This window comes from Cherax quadricarinatus, chromosome 65, assembly GCF_038502225.1.
Source record: "Cherax quadricarinatus isolate ZL_2023a chromosome 65, ASM3850222v1, whole genome shotgun sequence".
Classification (NCBI taxonomy): Eukaryota; Metazoa; Arthropoda; class Malacostraca; order Decapoda; family Parastacidae; genus Cherax; species Cherax quadricarinatus.
Window position 1 is genome coordinate 8209965 of NC_091356.1, and position 21260 is coordinate 8231224.

General features: G+C 38.8%; 1 protein-coding gene and 1 long non-coding RNA gene across 3 annotated transcripts in view; one reads left to right on the forward strand and one right to left on the reverse strand.

Annotated features, from left to right (window-relative positions):
- The first annotated feature begins 34 nt into the window (after positions 1-34).
- LOC138854640 (uncharacterized) overlaps positions 35-21260 on the forward strand; it is a 35177-nt gene continuing 13951 nt past the window's right edge. The window contains exon 1 of the long non-coding RNA XR_011393833.1: positions 35-80. This is a non-coding gene — a long non-coding RNA (uncharacterized lncRNA). The remainder of the gene's footprint in view (positions 81-21260) is intronic.
- LOC128700505 (A disintegrin and metalloproteinase with thrombospondin motifs 6-like) overlaps positions 1821-21260 on the reverse strand; it is a 49943-nt gene continuing 30503 nt past the window's right edge. Inside the window, exon 12 of one of the 2 annotated variants that reach the window (XM_053793747.2) lies at positions 1821-2070. In XM_053793747.2, coding sequence (XP_053649722.1) covers positions 2062-2070 — 9 coding nt within the window. In that variant the 3' untranslated portion in view covers positions 1821-2061. Of the gene's footprint in view, positions 2071-9050; positions 10176-21260 lie in introns of those variants that run through there. The other variant, XM_053793746.2, reaches the window with a different exon arrangement.

A 21260-nucleotide genomic window follows, 5' to 3' on the forward strand; every position in this document is an offset into this window, starting at 1 on the left:
ATTACACCATGTATATTTTCTTATGCATGTCTCCCCTGATGCGGGTATACTGAGAGCAGCAGTGCGCGTACTCGTGAAAGGTTGGTTGAATAATGGAGTTTCAAGCCTATCTACTATTTGAGTGTCATAAAAGTCACATGTAGCTCGTTCCCTATCAGTCAAGATTACTTTAATACGTAAAATAGGGAATAAAGTAAACTCTTTGTATATATATATATATATATATATATATATATATATATATATATATATATATATATATATATATATATATATATATATATGCAAGGAATTCGCGAGAGCATGCGAAATATACACAAACACTGATCTCTGGCTGAAGGCAGAGATCAGTGTTTATATATATATATATATATATATATATATATATATATATATATATATATATATATATATATATATATATGTATATATATATATATATATATATATATATATATATATATATATATATATATATATATATATATATATATATATATATATATATATATATATATTAAGAGACATAGAATACACCTCTCAGTGTATATATCATATGTTTGGAGGGGTATATATATCTTATATGTTTGGAGGGGTATATATATCTGGTGCAATATTATTGATCAGTGGTGAACAGATTACAGTCTTAATGGCCTTTGTGTAGTCGACGAACTTTAAATCTCATTGATCAGCTAATATGATAGTAGCTGACCATTATTTTTGAATAAGTAGGCAAGTACGTTTTTATTTAGGTAACTCTTATGTATAACACTTTTCTCAAAAAGTGATCATGGCATATAGACATTAATGACGCACAAATACAGTACATTATGTGGATTTTTAACATAGGAAAACTCAACCTAGTCGTTTTCCCATTGGTACTCCCTGTATTCCCATTGGTGCTCCCTGTGTTCCTATTGGTACTCCCTGTATTCCCATTGGTGCTCCCTGTATTTCCACTGGAGCTCCAATGCTTCCATTGGGGATCCCTGCATTTCCACTGGGACTCCATATATTTCCATTGTCTTCCCTGTATATCCACGAGGTTCCCTGCATTTCTATGAGGTTTTCTGTATTTCCACAAGTTACCATTACAGTTACTGTTAAAATATTGTCATTATGGTAGGTGCATATGAATAAAAAGCTGCTTAAATAGATATATAGTTTAATTATTAACATTAATTACTTCATTACTACAAAGTAAAAAAAAAAACTAAATTTTATAGGGGCGAAGGGGTAGGCCAGTGGAAGGCTTCGGTCAGATGACCAAAAGCTCCAGTGGCGGGTCATCATATGACTAAAACCAGCATCAGGAAACACTTGACCTGTTTCCTGACAAATCTTACCTAACCTAATTACAACAAGGTTAGATACACAGAGAGATATTCATCTCCCATTGCATGTACACCGAGAAGTGCGTATCTCTCATAGCATATACGCTGAGAAGTGTGTATCTCTCACTGTATGTACACGGGGAGTTTTCTTTAATCCATATTGTAAGACTCACTGTATTCTTGACCGGTGGTGAACAGGTTACATACACATGTAATGGGCGGAAGAAGTAGATAAGATCTAAATTCAATTTAATAATAAAAAAAATACACACACACACACACACACACACACACACACACACACACACATATATATATATATATATATATATATATATATATATATATATATATATATATATATATATATATATATATATATATATATATATATATATATACATAATAACCTTAATATTCACCTATAATATCTTCATTGTTAAGATTATATTAACGCAACAATAGGACATATGCTCGACCCTTAAATATTTTTTATTCTTTCTCTCTCTGAAGTCATATATTTCTCATTTTTTATATATTACGAAACACTGTATATGCGTTTCTCATCTCTCCTATTCAATAAAATACTGCTCTCTAATTTACTCTATAAATAAAGCAAAATTATACCAATTTTGCTTATTGAATGATCGTCTCAGAAGTCTGGCAGACAGTACTGCATACACCGAAGGTGGTCAGGATGTTGTTGAATAATCTGCCGGCGACATTCTCACGAAATCTGCGGAATATAGGGAATTAGAATGAGTGGTAGAACGATAGTTGGTGCGTAGGCGAACCCTGACGTTTCACTGTGTATAGCGTAACGTCAAGCTCTACTGAACAAATATTGTCAGTCTTCCCAACTTGTTGGCAGTGTCTCTCATCCTTCATATAGTGAGAATGTGACTTAACTTGCTATAAAAGAGGAAATTAATCCCGTCAGTGAACGTTATATATACTCCTGCTGTGGACATGGCCGAACCTTATATGTAAAAGAGACTACTTGTGTTTTGAAAGAGGAGACTGCATTTACCATCAGTCGAGCCCTAGCTGTCTTGATAGAAGTGGGATCTGACTCTAAAATATTAATTCCATATCCCTGAAAAAATGTGAGAAATGAAAACTATTATCTACTCTCAAATAATTGATCCTACAAACTGTATTAAAACAGGTTTTTGTGTTTAGAGTGGTTTTATATGCAACTCTCGTCAGGCACCTAATACTTTTAAAAACCATCTCCAACCTCCTACTTGCTATAGCAACCAAACATCCCTCACTTCATACTCTTACAAAAGCCAATGCAGCACGATCATGGGGTCACTTTACACCTTCATTAAAAAAATCTTCCAACAGATTTCTCAGCGTTGATATACCCCCGCCCCCCCGAACCCCCGAGTAGCTGAGTTCATTCATTATCGATATGTTACAACTTTGTAATATCGAGATTTCTCCTCGTTGTTATCATAGTCTTTCAAACTTCACCAGCAGCTCTTGATCCCGGAAACTGGAACCATCCTCCGCTTCCCTGGATCAACCCTAATTAACTTTATTACCGAGGTACTACATTTGGAATTGCATATTATTATTATAATTATTATTGTTATATTATTATTATTATCCTTAACCAGCCTCTGCTTGTTGCTACTGTCAATTTACTGTATTATCTACAATCAGTTACTGTGATAACTCCCACTACGTATCAGACTCGTTATCTTCAGAGACTACACTTTTAGCCTACAACGACACCAACCATAATTACAATAAACAACCGTGGCATCACCACATATCAATACCGTGCAGCAACTTACCCGGAAATTATTTCCCTTTCTTACACACGCTATTAGTTTGGTACTGCGTAATTACTTTCTCAGGAGGATTTAGGACCTAAATCTTCTTGTTATAATATAAATGTGATAACTTTTTTCAAGAGGATTTAGATTATAAATCTTCTTGCAAAAAAGTGTTCTAAATGTTATTACTCTTTTAAAGGGGGGGGGGAGGTAGAATCAAAATCTTTATGAAAAAAAATGATCTGAACGATAGACAATAAATATTATAGATTTATAAAAAAAGGAATCTCACAGGCTCTCTAGTGTTAAGGTACAGAAATACTTACAGAGATCCGAAGAAGGAAGAATAGGCCTCACAGTCTTTCTTTGAGGAGGCGCAGACGATATCTTTGCTGCTCTTGTTCTCATCTTTCCAGAGTACTTTGCTCTCTCCTGAATCATTGCTGTTGGTGGCAGTACTGGTAGTGTTGCTGGTGTTGCTACTGGTGTACACCTCGCTGTCTCTAATACTTTTCATTCTAACATTTCCTTTGCCTTTTTTGTAGCTTTTGACGTCAGTTTTGCAGACACCAGCGTCGCACGTCTGAAATTATGCAGTGAGAGAAGTGTTGACTCTTTTTGGTGGGACTGTGCGAGTATTCCCCTTTCATTTATATTGCCGACGACTGGGTAAAAACATTATTCACGTGAAGAGGTGAACCCAAGTGTTTATTCAGGAATAGATACGAGGCAGTAGATAGTTATATGATGTTATCGTCTCTGGATGACGATGATGGGTGTACATGGGAAAGGCAGACAACAGAAGACCACACGATACACAACAAGCTTCTCCTGAGGATTAACTACTCTTCGAGCACCTCTATTTCGGATTTTAGATAATTGAAGCGAAGGTAGTATAGTAAATCAGAAGGTTCTTTCCCGCTCTCCACTCCTTCCGGCCACACTGCAGGCTTAGAAAACTGATGGGCGAAAGTATAGCAAATATAAACTGAAGAACTGGCATGGTTATTTAATAGGGAAGTGAAAGTGGATTGAAGACGAAGACTTCAACTACTGTCACTACTATTTACGCTGCCTTGTGTGTCCTGGATGTTCAAGGTTCAACCTTCACCCTGACAAGTTCCTGAAGTGAAGTCAGGCTTTTAGTTGCAGCAGTCAACCACAGCTAGCGCATTGTCTCGTCCTGTACTCAGCTAGTGAATTGTCTCGTCATGTATTTAATTGTATTTGGTTGTCTCGTGTTGTATTTAATCGAATCTAAATTTGCAATGCTCTTATCTGACTTGTTCTTTAAGGATTAAATTGTTTTAAAGTTGACAACTTCAGAGAGGAGCCTTTTCCAATGTTCCAATGTTCCAGTGTCCCAGTGGTCCAGTATTCCAGTGTTCTCTAATTCTAAAACACACTTACCAACATTTGTGTGATAATTCTTGCCACTGACTATCACATGAGCATTGCACATTAGTGCATCACTTTGTACTTTAAATAATTTTTCGCGTGTGAATATATCAAATTCGTTTAATCCTGCATTTCGAAATTTTGAACGAGATCTCGTAGTCTCCGTTACTTAAGAGAACCATCAGAAGAATTGGTTTGAGACTTTCATATAGATTGTTCCTTAATGAAATTACAAGTGTTGTTCTTTAGTTTTTCTTTGTCTTTCATGTAATACTGAGAAATACTTGACTGCATATTTAGTGATGAGAGTATTATTGTTCCTTAATATTTTATAGTCATGATTTATAGCTGTGAAAACTAGCATTCTCTTAGTTTTGCTGCTCCCCGCTAGGTGTTGCTTAAAATAATTTTGGTCATTGCTAATGACTATTTCTAAGGTTCTTATCTAATTTTATCTCTGGGGATTCCCATACATATGTATTTATGTTTTACATTGTTATACCCAAAGAGAATTTACTTTGCATGTGTAAACAATGAAACTACTAATTCATTTACCAGTGCACTAACACGTCAAGATCCCTCTGAATGTTTACTCAGTCTGCCAGCACTAATAAAGCCCAAAATGGGTGAAATATCCGCTAATAAAGTATTCTAAGTATTGCGTAAATGTCTTTATTCTACAGTTTATCACGTTTCTAACTGGAAGAGCAGCCAACTCCACGTAGCGAGTTCTAGGTATTAAGAACATAAGAATATAAGAAAGAAGGAACACTGCAACAGGCCTACTGACCCATGCGGAGCAGGTCCCTGTTCCCTTCCCCCGGATTATCCCAATGACCCACCCAGTCTGGTCATCTCCACTCAAGGATGGAGCACTGTACCAGACCCAGCAGCAAAAGCTAGTCAGGTCCAACTCACACCCACCCACACAAACTCATGTATTTATCTAACCTATTTTTAAAACTACACAACGTTTTAGCCTCAATAACTGTACTCAGGAGCCTGTTCCACTCATCCACAACTCTATTACCAAACCAGTGCTTTCCTATATCCTTCCTGAATCTGAATTTTTCCAACTTGAAACCATTGCTGCGAGTCCTGTCTTGGCTGGAAATTTTCAGCAAACTATTTACATCCCCTTTATTTATTCCTGTTTTCCATTTATGCACCTCGATCATATCCCCTCTAATTCTACGCCTTTCGAGAGAGTGCAGATTCAGGGCCTTCAGTCTATCCTCATAGGGAAGATTTCTGATATATGGGTTCATCTTTGCCATCCTCCTTTGTACGTTTTCCAGAGCATTTATATCCATTCTGTAATACGATGACCAGAATTGAGCAGCATAGTCTAAACGAGGCCTAACCAAGGATATATAGAGTTGAAGAACAACCTGAGGACTTCTATTATTTATACTTCTGGATATGAAGCCAAGAATTCTGTTAGCTTTATTGCGAACATTAATGCACTGTTGTCTTGGTTTTAGGTTACTACTAACCAGAAACTCCTAAATCCTTTTCGCAATCGGTAGTATTAAGATCTACATTATTTAGTTTATATGTGGCATGGTTATTTAACTGTCCAACATTTAGAACTTTGCATTTGTCAATATTAAACTGCATCTGCCACTTCTCCGACCATTGCGTCAGTCTAATTAAATCATCCTGGAGTGCTCTAATGTCCTCATTAGAATGAATTGGACGGCCTATTTTGGTGTCATCAGCAAATTTGCTTATGTCGCTATTTATTCCCTCATCTATGTCGTTTATGTAAATTGTGAACAACAACGGGCCCAACACTGACCCCTGAGGAACACCGCTTGTGACGTGCCCCCATTCTGATTTCTCCCCATTTATGCAAACTCTCTGCTGTCTATTTGTCAGCCATGCCTCTACCCAGGAAAAAATTTCTCCTCCTATTCCGTGTGCCCTAAGTTTCCTCAATAGCCTCTGGTGTGGAACTCTATCGAAAGCCTTACTGAAGTCCATATACTCAATATCATATTCAATACCATGATCTACCTCCTCAAACACCATAGTGAAAAAAGTTAGTAAATTCTTAAGACAGGAACGCCCCTTTGTAAAACCGTGTTGAGAATCAATAATCAGTCTGTGCCTGTCAAGATGGCTACGAATTGCTTCGGCAATTATTGATTCCATAAATTTTTCCACTATGGAGGTAAGGCTTATTGGTCTATAGTTCGAAGCCAAGGACCTGTCACCTGCCTTGTAAATAGGTATTACATTTGCCATTTTCCACTTATCAGGCACTATGCCAGTTTGTAGTGATATGTTAAAAAGATTAGCCAAAGATATGCTAAGTTCCTCTTTACATTCCTTTAACACCCTTGCAAACAGTTCATCAGGACCTGGGGATTTGTTAGGTTTTAGTTTCTCTATTTGTCTGAGGACCATGTCACTAGTTACCGCAATCGTACATAGTTTATTATCATCCTGTTCTATGTAATCTATTATTTCAGGAATATCGCTAGTATTGGGAAAGATTGTAGAATATCAGTCAAAATAGCTGCTCACAGTGTAGACGAAACATACCCACATGTGCCCCGATGGATAAAGCTCCAGCTTCACACACTGAGGGCCCGGGTTCGATTCCCGGTGGGTGGAAACATTTCGACGTGTTTCCTTACACCTGTTGTCATGTTCACCTAGCAGCAAATAGGTACATGGGTGTTAGCCGACTGGTGTGAGTCGCATCCTGGGGGACAAGATTGAGGACCACAATGGAAATAAGACACAGTCCTCGATGACGCACTAACTTTCTTGGGTTATCCTGGGTGGCTAACCCTCCGGGGTTAAAAATCCGAAGAAAATCTTATCTTAACCCAGTGATACGAAACATACCCACAGGTAACCCAGTCCAACTAAACTTTGTTCCACAGACGTTATTTGGTCCATAGGGGTTTAGTGCACTGATATACATAGTGCTTCCAAGAAATGTACAGAATATTACACACCGCTTTGAAATTTCGACCATCCCTTTGAAACATGTACTTCCGTAGTAGTCACACAGATCCTAGAACCTCGGGAACGGCAAGAATGCTGGAGAGATAATCAAATTTGATCCGAGGGACGGGAGAGTAGCTCCACTACCATGGATCAAAAGCACTTCACCAGTATCAAATCACTCCTCTCGAAGGATGTGAAATTCACAATAAGAAGAATGTAAATAATTATAATTAAATAAAAACGACAACTATATATGAACAAAAATATTCAGGTATATATAAAAATGTATTATATATTTTTACAATGATTTTATATATTATATATATTAGTTCACTTATTTACATATAAGTATAGTATATTGGATGGCAGGCAGGTTATACACACCGAGAGGTGTATGTCTCTTAGTGTATATACAATACGAGTTTATTTTAATACCAGTTTCAGGTAATAAAGTATTATTGACTGGTGGTGCACAGGAGACAGCGTCCCTCTGAACGAATCGGTTGACGTCTCTTACTCATTTTTGCAACATTCAAGCTTCTGATGTGCTGATTGCAACACGAAAGGCTAGATCTATCATTCAACTCCCCCTGTGGTTGTTTTGCATACAGGTTGTTTAGAGACGTATGCCACAGCAGCATGGCTTGCCACGGGGTCGAATCCTTGAGGGTTTGCCAAGGATAATAGTGACTGTCGAAAAATAAATAGAACGCTACTCTTCCTGTGAACCAACAACAGCCATGGACAAAAATTCTCACCAGCACTTTTGCTTTACCGGTGACACAATGTTACGAATATAAATATATATGCTAAAACACTGTTAATATATTTCAGTCGAGACACTTGAAGATTGCGTCCTCCAAGAAAAAATCCCAATTTAAATAGCTTTGTTAGTTTTGGTACAATACAAAAAAAAAAATATTGCATAAACTTAATTACTCTTAGGAAAGTATGAATATTCAAGTGATTCAAACTGTTTTACAAAAGCCCCAAATACTATATATGTATATATATATATATATATATATATATATATATATATATATATATATATATATATATCTATATATATGTCGTGCCGAATAGGCAGAACTTGCGATCTTGGCTTAAATAGCAACGCTCATCTTGCCATATAGGACAAGTGAAAATTTGTGTATGCAATAATTTAGCCAAAATCATTCTGAACCTAACGAAGAAAATATATTTCACTGTGTTTGTTTAGTATTAAATTACTGTAAACAAATCTAAAATATATTTAGTTGGGTTAGGCTAAAATAAATTGTTCTTGTTATAATAAGGTTAGGTAAGTTTTCTAAGATTCTTTTGGAGCAAAATTATAAATTTTTACATTAACATTAATGAAAAAAATATATCTTTAAACGTATAAGAGAAAATTTTAAAAAGGACTTAATTTTGAATGAGTTCTTGCTATTTGACCAGTTTTACATATTCGGCACGACATATACATATATATATATATATATACATATATATATATACATATATATATATACATATATATATATATATATACATATATATATATAATACACACACAGACAATACATACAATCTTCTCCCTGAGCAATCTGCTTCTTATTGCCAACTTTGGCCAGAAGGTAAACAATGCATGCAACGTCAATATCATTGCATGCAGCCTTGTCTAAAATAACTAACAATTATAGCCAAATATTGGCATACCAAAAATTGTGTCTTAGCAATTCTATTGTAAGGAGGCGATCACTAAAGATATCACATTATCGACTCATTATCTGTAAATATCAAAATCTTTCAAGAGTCTTTGAGATAATTTTATTGAAAGAGTCTTGGGGCTCGTTTTCAAATAAGTCTTTTAGACACCCCTCAAGGAAAGGCTTTTTTTTTGAAAGAATTTTCTATAAAAAAAAAGTGGAGATATTTATCAAGCGAGAGTTTTATTGAGAGTCGCTCTTATACAACCAGTGCGTATTTTAACCCACCAACCCTTCCCTGGCACGTGTTTGATTTTCTGTGGCCGACAGCTCTCTAATATCACTGACATTGTAGGTCTATTGTTCTTAGTGGCTCTCAGTCTCTTTTTAGCGGCTACACTCTTCATTTCCGCATTCGTAGCCCATTTCTTCTTGAATTTCTTCGTTTTGCTTCTGGTGCGAGGCTTCTTGCAGTTGGACTTCTTGACGCACGCTAATTTCGCAAGCATTTTCCTATTCTTCGATTCCTCTATCATTCTTCGAGTCTTCCTGATTCTTATTATCTTTACCTTCCATCCTTTCCCCGCAACGTATTTCATTCTCTCCTTTATTACAATGTGTGTCGGTGTCTCTATACGCCGGAACTTCTTGGGTTTCTTCCAGCTTACTTTCTTCTTTTTTTGAATAAATGTTTCTTCTTGTTTGACAACCAGTGAATTGTTCACTCCTTTGTTTCTCTTCCCTTTCATTGCTACACTTTTCCTTCTGTTCTTCAGTTTCCCGTTTCTCTTGCGCGTGTCCAGCTGTCGTGCTACGTTATTTTTCCGTTTGGAGTGAGTTTTTTTCACATGTTTCATGGCCTTTGTCATCTTGGATTGTTTTCCAGCATATGTTTTTTGTTTCTTTCCCTTGGGTTTTCTACGTATCTTTGTTGCATTTTTTATTTTTATTCTGCGTTCCATAGTGTCTCTTTCCCTTGCGCACCTTCCTCTCTTGCACATCTGAAAGAAAATTTAGATATAACAGTACACCAAATAGCTGTTCAAATAGTTTTTAATATTTTTAACCTGGAATTATCCAGTAAACAAGCATCGTGATGTTCCAGTGAACAATCGCTCCCCAAGACTGAATTCACTGACCAGTCAAAAGCACCTAGATATCTATTTTAGCACTAGGTGAATATAGGCAACAGATGTCAGGAGATTTTCCTATACATCTGCCTATCATGCAACCTACAATAATCGGCTAACACTTATCTAAGTGTTACTTAATCTTCCGCAAAATGAACGAGAACAGCAGTTGCCCAGACGCCTCTACCCGCCCAGAATTCGAAACCAGGCCCTTTGAGTTGTAGCCGAACATTCTACCACAGAGCTACGGCCGTGAATTAAATAACGCTGAGGCTTCCAGAGAATTGCCTCCGTCAGGACACTTAAACTGTAAGTAAGACTCGGTTTACCCTGCGTCAACACTCCTTCAGGAGCCTGAGACGGGTCACCTGTCTACTGAAGACCCGTTCCAGGACCCTGTCGTGAAGAGTCTAGTAAGAACTAATTACGTAGGGAGTCAGTGGTGAATCAAGCAGAGACTGGTTCCTCCTTCTGGATGTAATTATGAAATACCATAAGAATGAAATATTGAAAATAGAATGTATGAATGTGCGTGGAAATAGTGTGCATGTTAGCAAATGACTGGTTGTTGATGATAAAGATGGATGTCTTATCGCTAAATGAAGAGAGGAAAAAGCAACTTGAAAGGGATACGATCGCAGAGAGCAAGTTTAAGATGTTTATCCAGTGGATGTTTCTTCAGCCGCTACAGTGATGCTCCACAGTCAAGCTTGTACAGGCTTTATGTACATTCTTATGTATTGTTAGGTAAAAGAACACAGTGGTATAGTTTGTTTGCAATCGTCATTACGATTTCGCGAGTCATGTTGCAGCAACCCTCTTGGCCCACACATACTAGAGAATAATACATACGGAACACAGTAGAGGGACAGGAGCAACCAACCTCAGAAAATGAAAAGCACCAAGGAGGTAAGCATAACACCAAGCATATCACCACCAAAGTACATCAGTAACTTCGGCATTATGTACGATTTTAAAAGTACCAGAAAACTCCAGCAGCGGATCATTTAACTAAGACCCACGTCAGGAGGCAATTATTTCCTGACAAATTAAATACCAGCACCACGACCTCAAAAGTGTCCGTCAGAATCCTGTAAAAGATTTACAACACACCTGTCACTGAAGATTCAGTACAAAAAATGTCTAGTAACCAATGATCGTTAAAAAAAATTGGCTGAAAGATTAGTTCAGGAGGTACGAAAAAAGGACTAAAGAAACTGAACCTCAAGATACTGGAAGAGTAGAGAACCAGAGGGGGGACAGGAACACGGCGTACAAAATACTTAGAGGCCTCGATAGAATAGAGGAGAGACAGTTTGGTCAGGTTTAAAAGTCGATCGACTGAACGAGTGCCATTAAACTTGCATTTCTCCTGTACACCATCAGCAAATAATAAAGTAAACTTGTTTTACGTACACTGTATAATTATATATATATATATATATATATATATATATATATATATATATATATATATATATATATATATATATAAACCGATAATTAAATACATTTCGATTCATATTCGCAGAGTTATATGTTTCTCGGTGTATATTCTTTCATTTTGGCATATATTCACAGGGAAAAATACCTCTTGATGTATACACACTAAGATATACATCTTTATGTATGTACATTTAAAGTTATTCTCCTCGATGTTTATACACTGAAAGAGGTATACATTTTGATGTAAATACATTGAGATATATCCCTCTCGATTTATATACGCTGAGAGATATCATAGGTTATCTTTAAACTATAACATGTGTTCGTTTATCAAATACTTCAAGTACTTGATCCTGTGAGCACATTATCTTACAAAGTTCAACGCAAGCATGACTCGTACGTAGCTTTCGGCTCACAGTCGAAGTACAGGGCTGGAAACCTTAGCGGGTGGGGGTGTTAAAGTCTCTCCTTATACACTTAAGAACATAAGAACATAAGAACGAAGGAACACTGCAGCAGGCCTACTGGCCCATGCGAGGCAGGTCCAAGTCTCCTACCGGCTTAAGCCAATGCACCCAACCTAGTCAGGTCAGGTCACCTTGACTTAAGGGAGGAACACGGCAACCGTCCTGGTAGCACAAGCTAATAAGGTCCAACTCACACCCACCCACACCCACTCATGTATTTATCCAACCTATTTTTAAAGCTACACAACGTTCTGGCCTCTATGACTGTACTTGGGAGTTTGTTCCACTCATCCACAACTCTATTACCATAAGAACATAAGAAAGGAGGAACACTGCAGCAGGCCTGTTGGCCCATACTAGGCAGGTCCTTTACAATGAGGAAATGGTATGGTGATACCGACAAGATGTGGAAAAAGACACTTATGTACAGTTCAGGACATTTATTAAAGGAAACGTTTCGCCACGAGTGGCTTCTTCAGTCCTAATACAGAGAAAACTGAGAAAACACACATATATATAGTGGTGGGAGTCAGGTGAGGTGAAGCGTGGGGTAGTTATTGGCTTCTTTCTGAGAGCCTACAGAATTTCCAGTCCGCAGTTCCTCGAAGAAGAATGTACATACATCACCAACTCTTTTAGTTCACTACACTTTCCCCTACACTTCATACGTGACTGCAGGAAACGTGCAACACGTATCCTCAGCAAGACTAACACCTATCAAATTGAAGAAAAGCCTCCAAGTTACATCGTTTTACCGGTCAGCAACGTTGCCACTAATGTTTCAAAAATGTTTGACAGAAAACTGGCTAAAATATCTACCAGCTCTTCAACTACTATTAGGAACCTGATACAAAAACCCAAGCATGATTCTGGCACAAGTGCAGGAATCTACACTATACCATGTGGGGGGTGTGACATAGTATATGTAGGGGAAACAGCCAGAACTCTGGACATTAGGATAGCAGAACACAAAAATGCTTGCAGAAATGATGACCGCAAAAACGCATGTGTTCAACATAGAGACGATGTTGGACACCTCATGAAATTCAATGAAGCTAAACTAGTTATTAAAGAAGACGACTTAAGACGGAGAAAATGCATTGAAGCTGCACTAATTTCTGTCAGTAACACTATAAAGCAGAAATCCGGTAGTTACAGTATTTCAAAATTACTAAGCAAGAGGATATTACCCATCCTGGGAACTGGTGTTACTTGATGCCAGCAGGTCCCTCTCTAACCTCACCTCCTTAGTTCCATTACTACTACTACTACTACTACCACCTCTACCCACGCTTCACCTCACCTGACTCCCACCACTATATATATGTGTGTTTTCTCAGTTTTCTCTGTATTAGGACTGAAGAAGCCACTCGTGGCGAAACGTTTCCTTTAATAAATGTCCTGAACTGTACATAAGTGTCTTTTTCCACAGGTCCTTTACAATTCATCCCACTAACAAAACATTTGCCCAACCCAATTTTCAATGCTACCCAAGAAATAAGCTCTGATGTGCAAGTCCCACTCAAATTCCACCCCTCCCACTCATGTACTTATCCAACCTAAATTTGAAACTACCCAAAGTCCTAGCCTCAATAACCCAACTAGGTAGACTGTTCCACTCATCAACTACCCTATTTCCAAACCAATACTTTCTTGTGTCCTTTCTAAATCTAAACTTATCTAATTTAAATCCATTACTGCGGGGTCTCTCTTGGAGAGATATCCTCAAGACCTTATTAATATGAACATCAAAATGGTATAAAATACCGACAGGTTGGTAGGTAAGACACAAAGGCAACAGTTGCCTAACTGTTGCCTTTGTGTCTTACCCCTTATTAATATCCCCTTCATTAATACTTATCTTCCACTTATGCACTTCAGTACTTTCCTATATCGTGATGAATGGTTTGAAAAACCGACAAGTTGAAGATTGAGACACTTATGCAGCATATGGGAATCTTTATTCAGGAATTGAGACACTTATGCAGCATATGGGAATCTTTATTCAGGAATTGAGACACTTATGCAGCATATGGGAATCTTTATTCTGAATAAAGATTCCCATATGCTGCATAAGTGTCTCAATCTTCAACTTTCCTATATCCTTCCTGAATCTGAATTTTTCTAACTTAAAACCATTGCTGCGAGTCCTGTCTAGGCTAGATATTTTCAGCACACTATTACATAAGAACATAAGAACATAAGAACATAAGAAAGGAGGAACACTGCAGAAGGCCTGTTGGCCCATACTAGGCAGGTCCTTTACAATTCATCCCACTAACAAAACATTTGCCCATCCCAATTTTCAATGCCACCCAAGAAACAAGCTCCGATGTGCAAGTCTCACTCAAATCCAACCCCTCCCACTCATGTACTTATCCAACCTAAATTTGAAACTACTCAAAGTCCTAGCCTCAATAACCCAACTAGGTAGACTGTTCCACTCATCAACTACCCTATTTCCAAACCAATACTTTCCTATGTCCTTTCTAAATCTAAACTTATCTAATTTAAATCCATTACTGCGGGTTCTCTCTTGGAGAGATATCCTCAAGACCTTGTTAATATCCCCCCTATTAATACCTATCTTCCACTTATACACTTCGATCAGGTCTCCCCTCATTCTTCGTCTAACAAGTGAATGTAACTTAAGAGTCTTCAATCTTTCTTCATAAGGAAGATTTCTAATGCTATGTATTAATTTAGTCATCCTACGCTGAATGTTTTCTAACGAATTTATGTCCATTCTGTAATATGGAGACCAGAATTGAGCTGCATAATCTAGGTGAGGCCTTACTAATGATGTATAAAGCTGCACTATGACCTGTGGACTTCTGTTGCTTACACTTCTTGATATAAATCCCAGTAATCTATTTGCCTTATTACGTACGCTTAGGCATTGCTGTCTTGGTTTAAGGTTGCTGCTTACCATAACCCCCAAGTCCTTTTCGCAATCTGTATGGCTAAGTTCTACATTATTTAACTTATAAGTGCTAGGGTTATAGACACTCCCGAGCTTCAGAACCTTGCATTTATCCACATTGAACTGCATCTGCCACTTTTCTGACCAAGAGTAGAGTTTGTCTAAATCCTCCTGAAGTTCCCTAACATCTACGTTTGAATCAATTATCCTACCTATCTTCGTGTCATCGGCGAATTTGCTCATATCACTAGCAATTCCTTCATCAAGATCATTGATATATATTATAAACAACAACGGGCCCAAGACTGATCCCTGTGGAACGCCACTTGTTACTGATCCCCACTCGGATTTAACCCCATTTATGGACACTCTCTGCTTCCTGTCTGTGAGCCATGACTCGATCCACGAGAGCACCCTCCCCCCAATGCCATGAGCTGCTACTTTCTTCAACAGTCTTTGGTGCGGAACTCTATCAAATGCCTTACTAAAATCTAAGTAAACAATATCAAATTCTTTATCGTGGTCAACAACCTCAAAAGCTTTACTGAAGAAAGTTAATAAATTAGTTAGACAAGACCGGCCTCTTGTGAATCCATGCTGAGTATCATTAATCAAGCTATGCTTATCGAGATGGCTTCTTATAATCTCAGCTATAATTGACTCTAGCAACTTGCCTACAATTGAGGTCAGGCTTATTGGGCGGTAATTTGACGGTAACGACTTGTCCCCTGTTTTAAAAATAGGAATTACATTAGCCATCTTCCACATATCAGACACTACACCTGTTTGAAGAGATAAATTAAAAATATTAGTTAATGGTTCACAGACTTCCATTTTGCATTCCTTAAGAACCCTTGAAAAAATCTCATCAGGACCCGGTGACTTATTTTGCTTCAGTCGGTCTATCTGCTTCACAACCATTTCACTAGTGACTGTGATGTTACATAATTTATCTTCTTCTGATCCACTATAAAAATTAATTACCGGGATATTATTAGTGTCTTCCTGTGTAAAAACCGAGAGAAAATAATTATTTAAAATCGAGCACATTTCATTCTCTTTGTCAGTAAGATGCCCATAGTTATTTTTAAGGGGACCTATCTTATCTCTGACTTTTGTTCTATATACCTGGAAAAAACTTTTTGGATTAGTTTTAGAATCCCTAGCAACTTTAATTTCATAGTCCCTTTTAGCTTTTCTTATCCCCTTTTTAATGTCCCTCTTAATGTCAATATACTGATTCATAAGATGACCCTCGCCTCTTTTGATACGCCTATAAATTCCTTTCTTATGCCCTAGTAGATATTTCAGCCTATTATTCATCCATTTAGGGTCATTTCTATTTGATCTAATTTCCTTATAAGGGATAAACGTTCTTTGAGCAGCATGTATTGTGTTCAGAAAACTGTCATATTGATAGCTCTCTTCGTTACCCCAGTCAACAGATGATAAGTGTTCTCTAAGCCCATCGTAATCTGCTAAGCGAAAATCTGGGACTGTTACTGAGTTATCCCTACTATCATACTTCCATTCAATTCTAAATGTAATTGATTTGTGGTCGCTAGCACCCAGTTCCTCTGAAACTTCTAAATTATTAACAAGGGATTCATTGTTTGCCAGAACTAAGTCAAGCAGGTTATTTCCCCTTGTAGGTTCTGTCACAAACTGCTTCAAAAAACAATCCTGAACTACTTCTAAGAAATCGTATGATTCTAAATTCCCAGTCAAGAAATTCCAATCAATATGACTAAAGTTAAAGTCTCCTAGAATTACTACATTATCGTGCCTTGTGGCCCTAACAATTTCCTCCCATAGTAGTCTCCCTTGGTCCCTATCTAAATTTGGGGGACGGTATATCACACCTAAAATTAATTTTTCATGCCCCTCTGAAAATTCTATCCAAACAGACTCTGTATGTGTTACTTCAGACTTAATACCCGTTTTTATGCAACAGTTCAAGCGATCTCGGACATACAATGCCACCCCACCCCCCTTCCCGATACTTCTATCTACTTGGAACAATTTAAAACCCTGAATGTGACATTCTGCAGGCATGTCCCGACTTTTTGAATTAAACCACGTCTCAGTAATGGCAAATACATCTATGTTACCTGCACTAGCAACTAGTCTCAACTCGCCCATCTTATTCCTAGCACTGCGACTATTTGTGTAATAAACTTTTAATGACCCTCCTCTCTCTTTACCCTTCCTGCTTTTTTCTATTATTCCACTAAACCTATTACTGTCCTTGTCAATTAGTGCCACTGGCTTTCCAATATCCACCTCATTTTGCCTATTACTAGTTCTCCTGGTACTTATATTACTACCCTGCGACTTCACAGTTTTCCTGCAAAAACCCTGTCTTCCATTTATACACCTCAATCATATCCCCCCTAATTCTACGTCTTTCTAGAGAGTGCAGATTCAGGGCCCTTAGTCTATCCTCATAGGAAGGTTTCTGATACATGGGATCAACTTTGTCATCCTCCTCTGTACATTTTCCAGAGCATTTATATCCATTCTTCAATACGGTGACCAAAACTGTGCAGCATAATCTAAATGAGGCCTAACCAAGGATGTATTTATCTATTTATTTACCTATTTATCTAGCGATAAATAGGTATCTGGGTGTTAGACGTCTGTTGTGAGTGGAGTCCTGGGGGTGGAGGCCCTTACATATTCCTGTGCTTTGAAATAAGCCGAAGTACGATACCAACTAATTTACAAATTAACTAAGACAGGATAACTGTCATTCTATAAATGATTAGAGGTAGGATGCGACATAATAGCTTGTGGTATAAACCTTGGTAATAAATACCGACAAGTTGGTTTAGAAAGACACGTAAGCAAACACTATAACATATTTATTAGAAAACGTTTCGGTCCTGGGACCTTGATCACTTCTAACATACAGAGGTAGAAAGACATTATGTATATAGGCGGAGAGTGAGATGTGACGCACGTGACCTGAGGAATGTCATAAGAACATAAGAATGGAGGAACACTGTAGAAGGCCTACTGGCCCATGCGAGGCAGGTCCTTATCAAAACAACCTCTGCCTATAATGAGGACGGGTAGACGATGAAATCATGTGACTCCTGTGTTGAGGAAATGGTATGGTGATACCGACAAGATGTGGAAAAAGACACTTATGTACAGTTCAGGACATTTATTAAAGGAAACGTTTCGCCACGAGTGGCTTCTTCAGTCCTAATACTCCTGTGTTGTGCAAGAAAGGTATAAAATACCGACAATATGAAAGTTAAGACACACGTGCAACATCTGGATATCTTTATTGTAGTAGACGTTTCGCCATCCAGTGGCTTTATCAATACAGATTCTAGGACATAATAGGAAGACAGTAGAACTATATACAAAAGATGAGGTAATCAGTCCCTCGGCCTTGGAGTTAGTGTTCACAGCATCGTGGTGGAGGAGAATCTGGAGCAAAGACAAGAAGACTGGCGGTTTATATAGGCGTCAGTGGATAGGGACGGGCAGCAGACGAGGGCAAAGTCACTGGTAGGCGGGATTCCCCAGTGGAAGTAGGTCCTTCCCAAAGAGATGGGTTAGTTGCAGCAGCCGTGAAGGTCTTGTAGATGTCCTCTGAACCAAGATTCCATGATGTTGCAGTGTCTGACAAGTTGTGCAAGAAAGGTATAAAATACCGACAATAAAGATATCCAGATGTTGCACATGTGTCTTAACTTTCATATTGTCGGTATTTTATACCTTTCTTGCACAACTTGTCAGACACTGCAACATCATGGAATCTTGGTTCAGAGGACATCTACAAGACCTTCACGGCTGCTGCAACTAACCCATCTCTTTGGGAAGGACCTACTTCCACTGCGGAATCCCGCCTACCAGTGACTTTGCCCTCGTCTGCTGCCCGTCCCTATCCACTGACGCCTATATAAACCGCCAGTCTTCTTGTCTTTGCTCCAGATTCTCCTCCACCACGATGCTGTGAACACTAACTCCAAGGCCGAGGGACTGATTACCTCATCTTTTGTATATAGTTCTACTGTCTTCCTATTATGTCCTAGAATCTGTATTGATAAAGCCACTGGATGGCGAAACGTCTACTACAATAAAGATATCCAGATGTTGCACATGTGTCTTAACTTTCATATTGTCGGTATTTTATACCTTTCTTGCACAACTTGTCAGACACTGCAACATCATGGAATCTTGGTTCAGAGGACATCTACAAGACCTTCACGGCTGCTGCAACTAACCCATCTCTTTGGGAAGGACCTACTTCCACTGGGGAATCCCGCCTACCAGTGACTTTGCCCTCGTCTGCTGCCCGTCCCTATCCACTGACGCCTATATAAACCGCCAGTCTTCTTGTCTTTGCTCCAGATTCTCCTCCACCACGATGCTGTGAACACTAACTCCAAGGCCGAGGGACTGATTACCTCATCTTTTGTATATAGTTCTACTGTCTTCCTATTATGTCCTAGAATCTGTGTTGATAAAGCCACTGGATGGCGAAACGTCTACTACAATAAAGATATCCAGATGTTGCACATGTGTCTTAACTTTCATATTGTCGGTATTTTATACCTTTCTTGCACAACTTGTCAGACACTGCAACATCATGGAATCTTGGTTCAGAGGACATCTACAAGACCTTCACGGCTGCTGCAACTAACCCATCTCTTTGGGAAGGACCTACTTCCACTGGGGAATCCCGCCTACCAGTGACTTTGCCCTCGTCTGCTGCCCGTCCCTATCCACTGACGCCTATATAAACCGTCAGTCTTCTTGTCTTTGCTCCAGATTCTCCTCCACCACGATGCTGTGAACACTAACTCCAAGGCCGAGGGACTGATTACCTCATCTTTTGTATATAGTTCTACTGTCTTCCTATTATGTCCTAGAATCTGTATTGATAAAGCCACTGGATGGCGAAACGTCTACTACAATAAAGATATCCAGATGTTGCACATGTGTCTTAACTTTCATATTGTCGGTATTTTATACCTTTCTTGCACAACTTGTCAGACACTGCAACATCATGGAATCTTGGTTCAGAGGACATCTACAAGACCTTCACGGCTGCTGCAACTAACCCATCTCTTTGGGAAGGACCTACTTCCACTGGGGAATCCCGCCTACCAGTGACTTTGCCCTCGTCTGCTGCCCGTCCCTATCCACTGACGCCTATATAAAACCGCCAGTCTTCTTGTCTTTGCTCCAGATTCTCCTCCACCACGATGCTGTGAACACTAACTCCAAGGCCGAGGGACTGATTACCTCATCTTTTGTATATAGTTCTACTGTCTTCCTATTATGTCCTAGAATCTGTATTGATAAAGCCACTGGATGGCGAAACTACTCCTGTGTTGTTGGGTTGGTGCTGCTTAAGTATCATGTATGCCAATGTTTTTGAAATTTTGTAGTTTCCAGTGTTGCGTTCTATAGTGTCGGTGACGGCGATTAGTGAGGCTTCTAGGCACCGTCGGCGTCTGAGGTCTGGTTCGGTGAGAACGAGTTATGTCTCGTTCCAGTTCATCAAATGCCCCGTGGAGTCTCTGTGGAGGACACAGGCGTACCTTACATCGTCTCTGTTAGAGGCATTTCGATGCTCATTCAGGCGGACTGCAAGATCTCTGCCTGTCTCGCCTACATATTTCATGGGACAGAACCCACAGGGGATAGTGTAGACGCCTGCTGTAGAAATTAGAGGTGTGGGGCTGCGTTTCGTAGTGAGGTCTTTGATAGAGGATGTGTTTATGGTAGAAACGTTGATGTTACTCATGGCAAGTGCCCGGCGAGTATTCGTGGCAACATCGCCACATGGGAGTACTATGAACTGTTTAGGGGGCTGTTCCATGGGCGGTTTGTTGAGGATAGCTTGTGCCTTGAGTCTGCAATCTCGGATGAAGAAAGATGGGAACTGAAGACGTGTAAAGGCTTGTGTTATGTAAGTGCATTCTTCTTCTAGAAAACAAGGGCTGGAGATGCGAAGAGCTCTCAAGAAGAAGCCAATGAGGACTCCTCTCTTAGTGCGGGTGTCTTGGTGTGAATAAAAGTGTATAAGATCGTCCTTGTTGGTAGGTTTTCTATACACTTTGAAGAGAAGTTTGTCACTGTCGGGAGATCTGCACA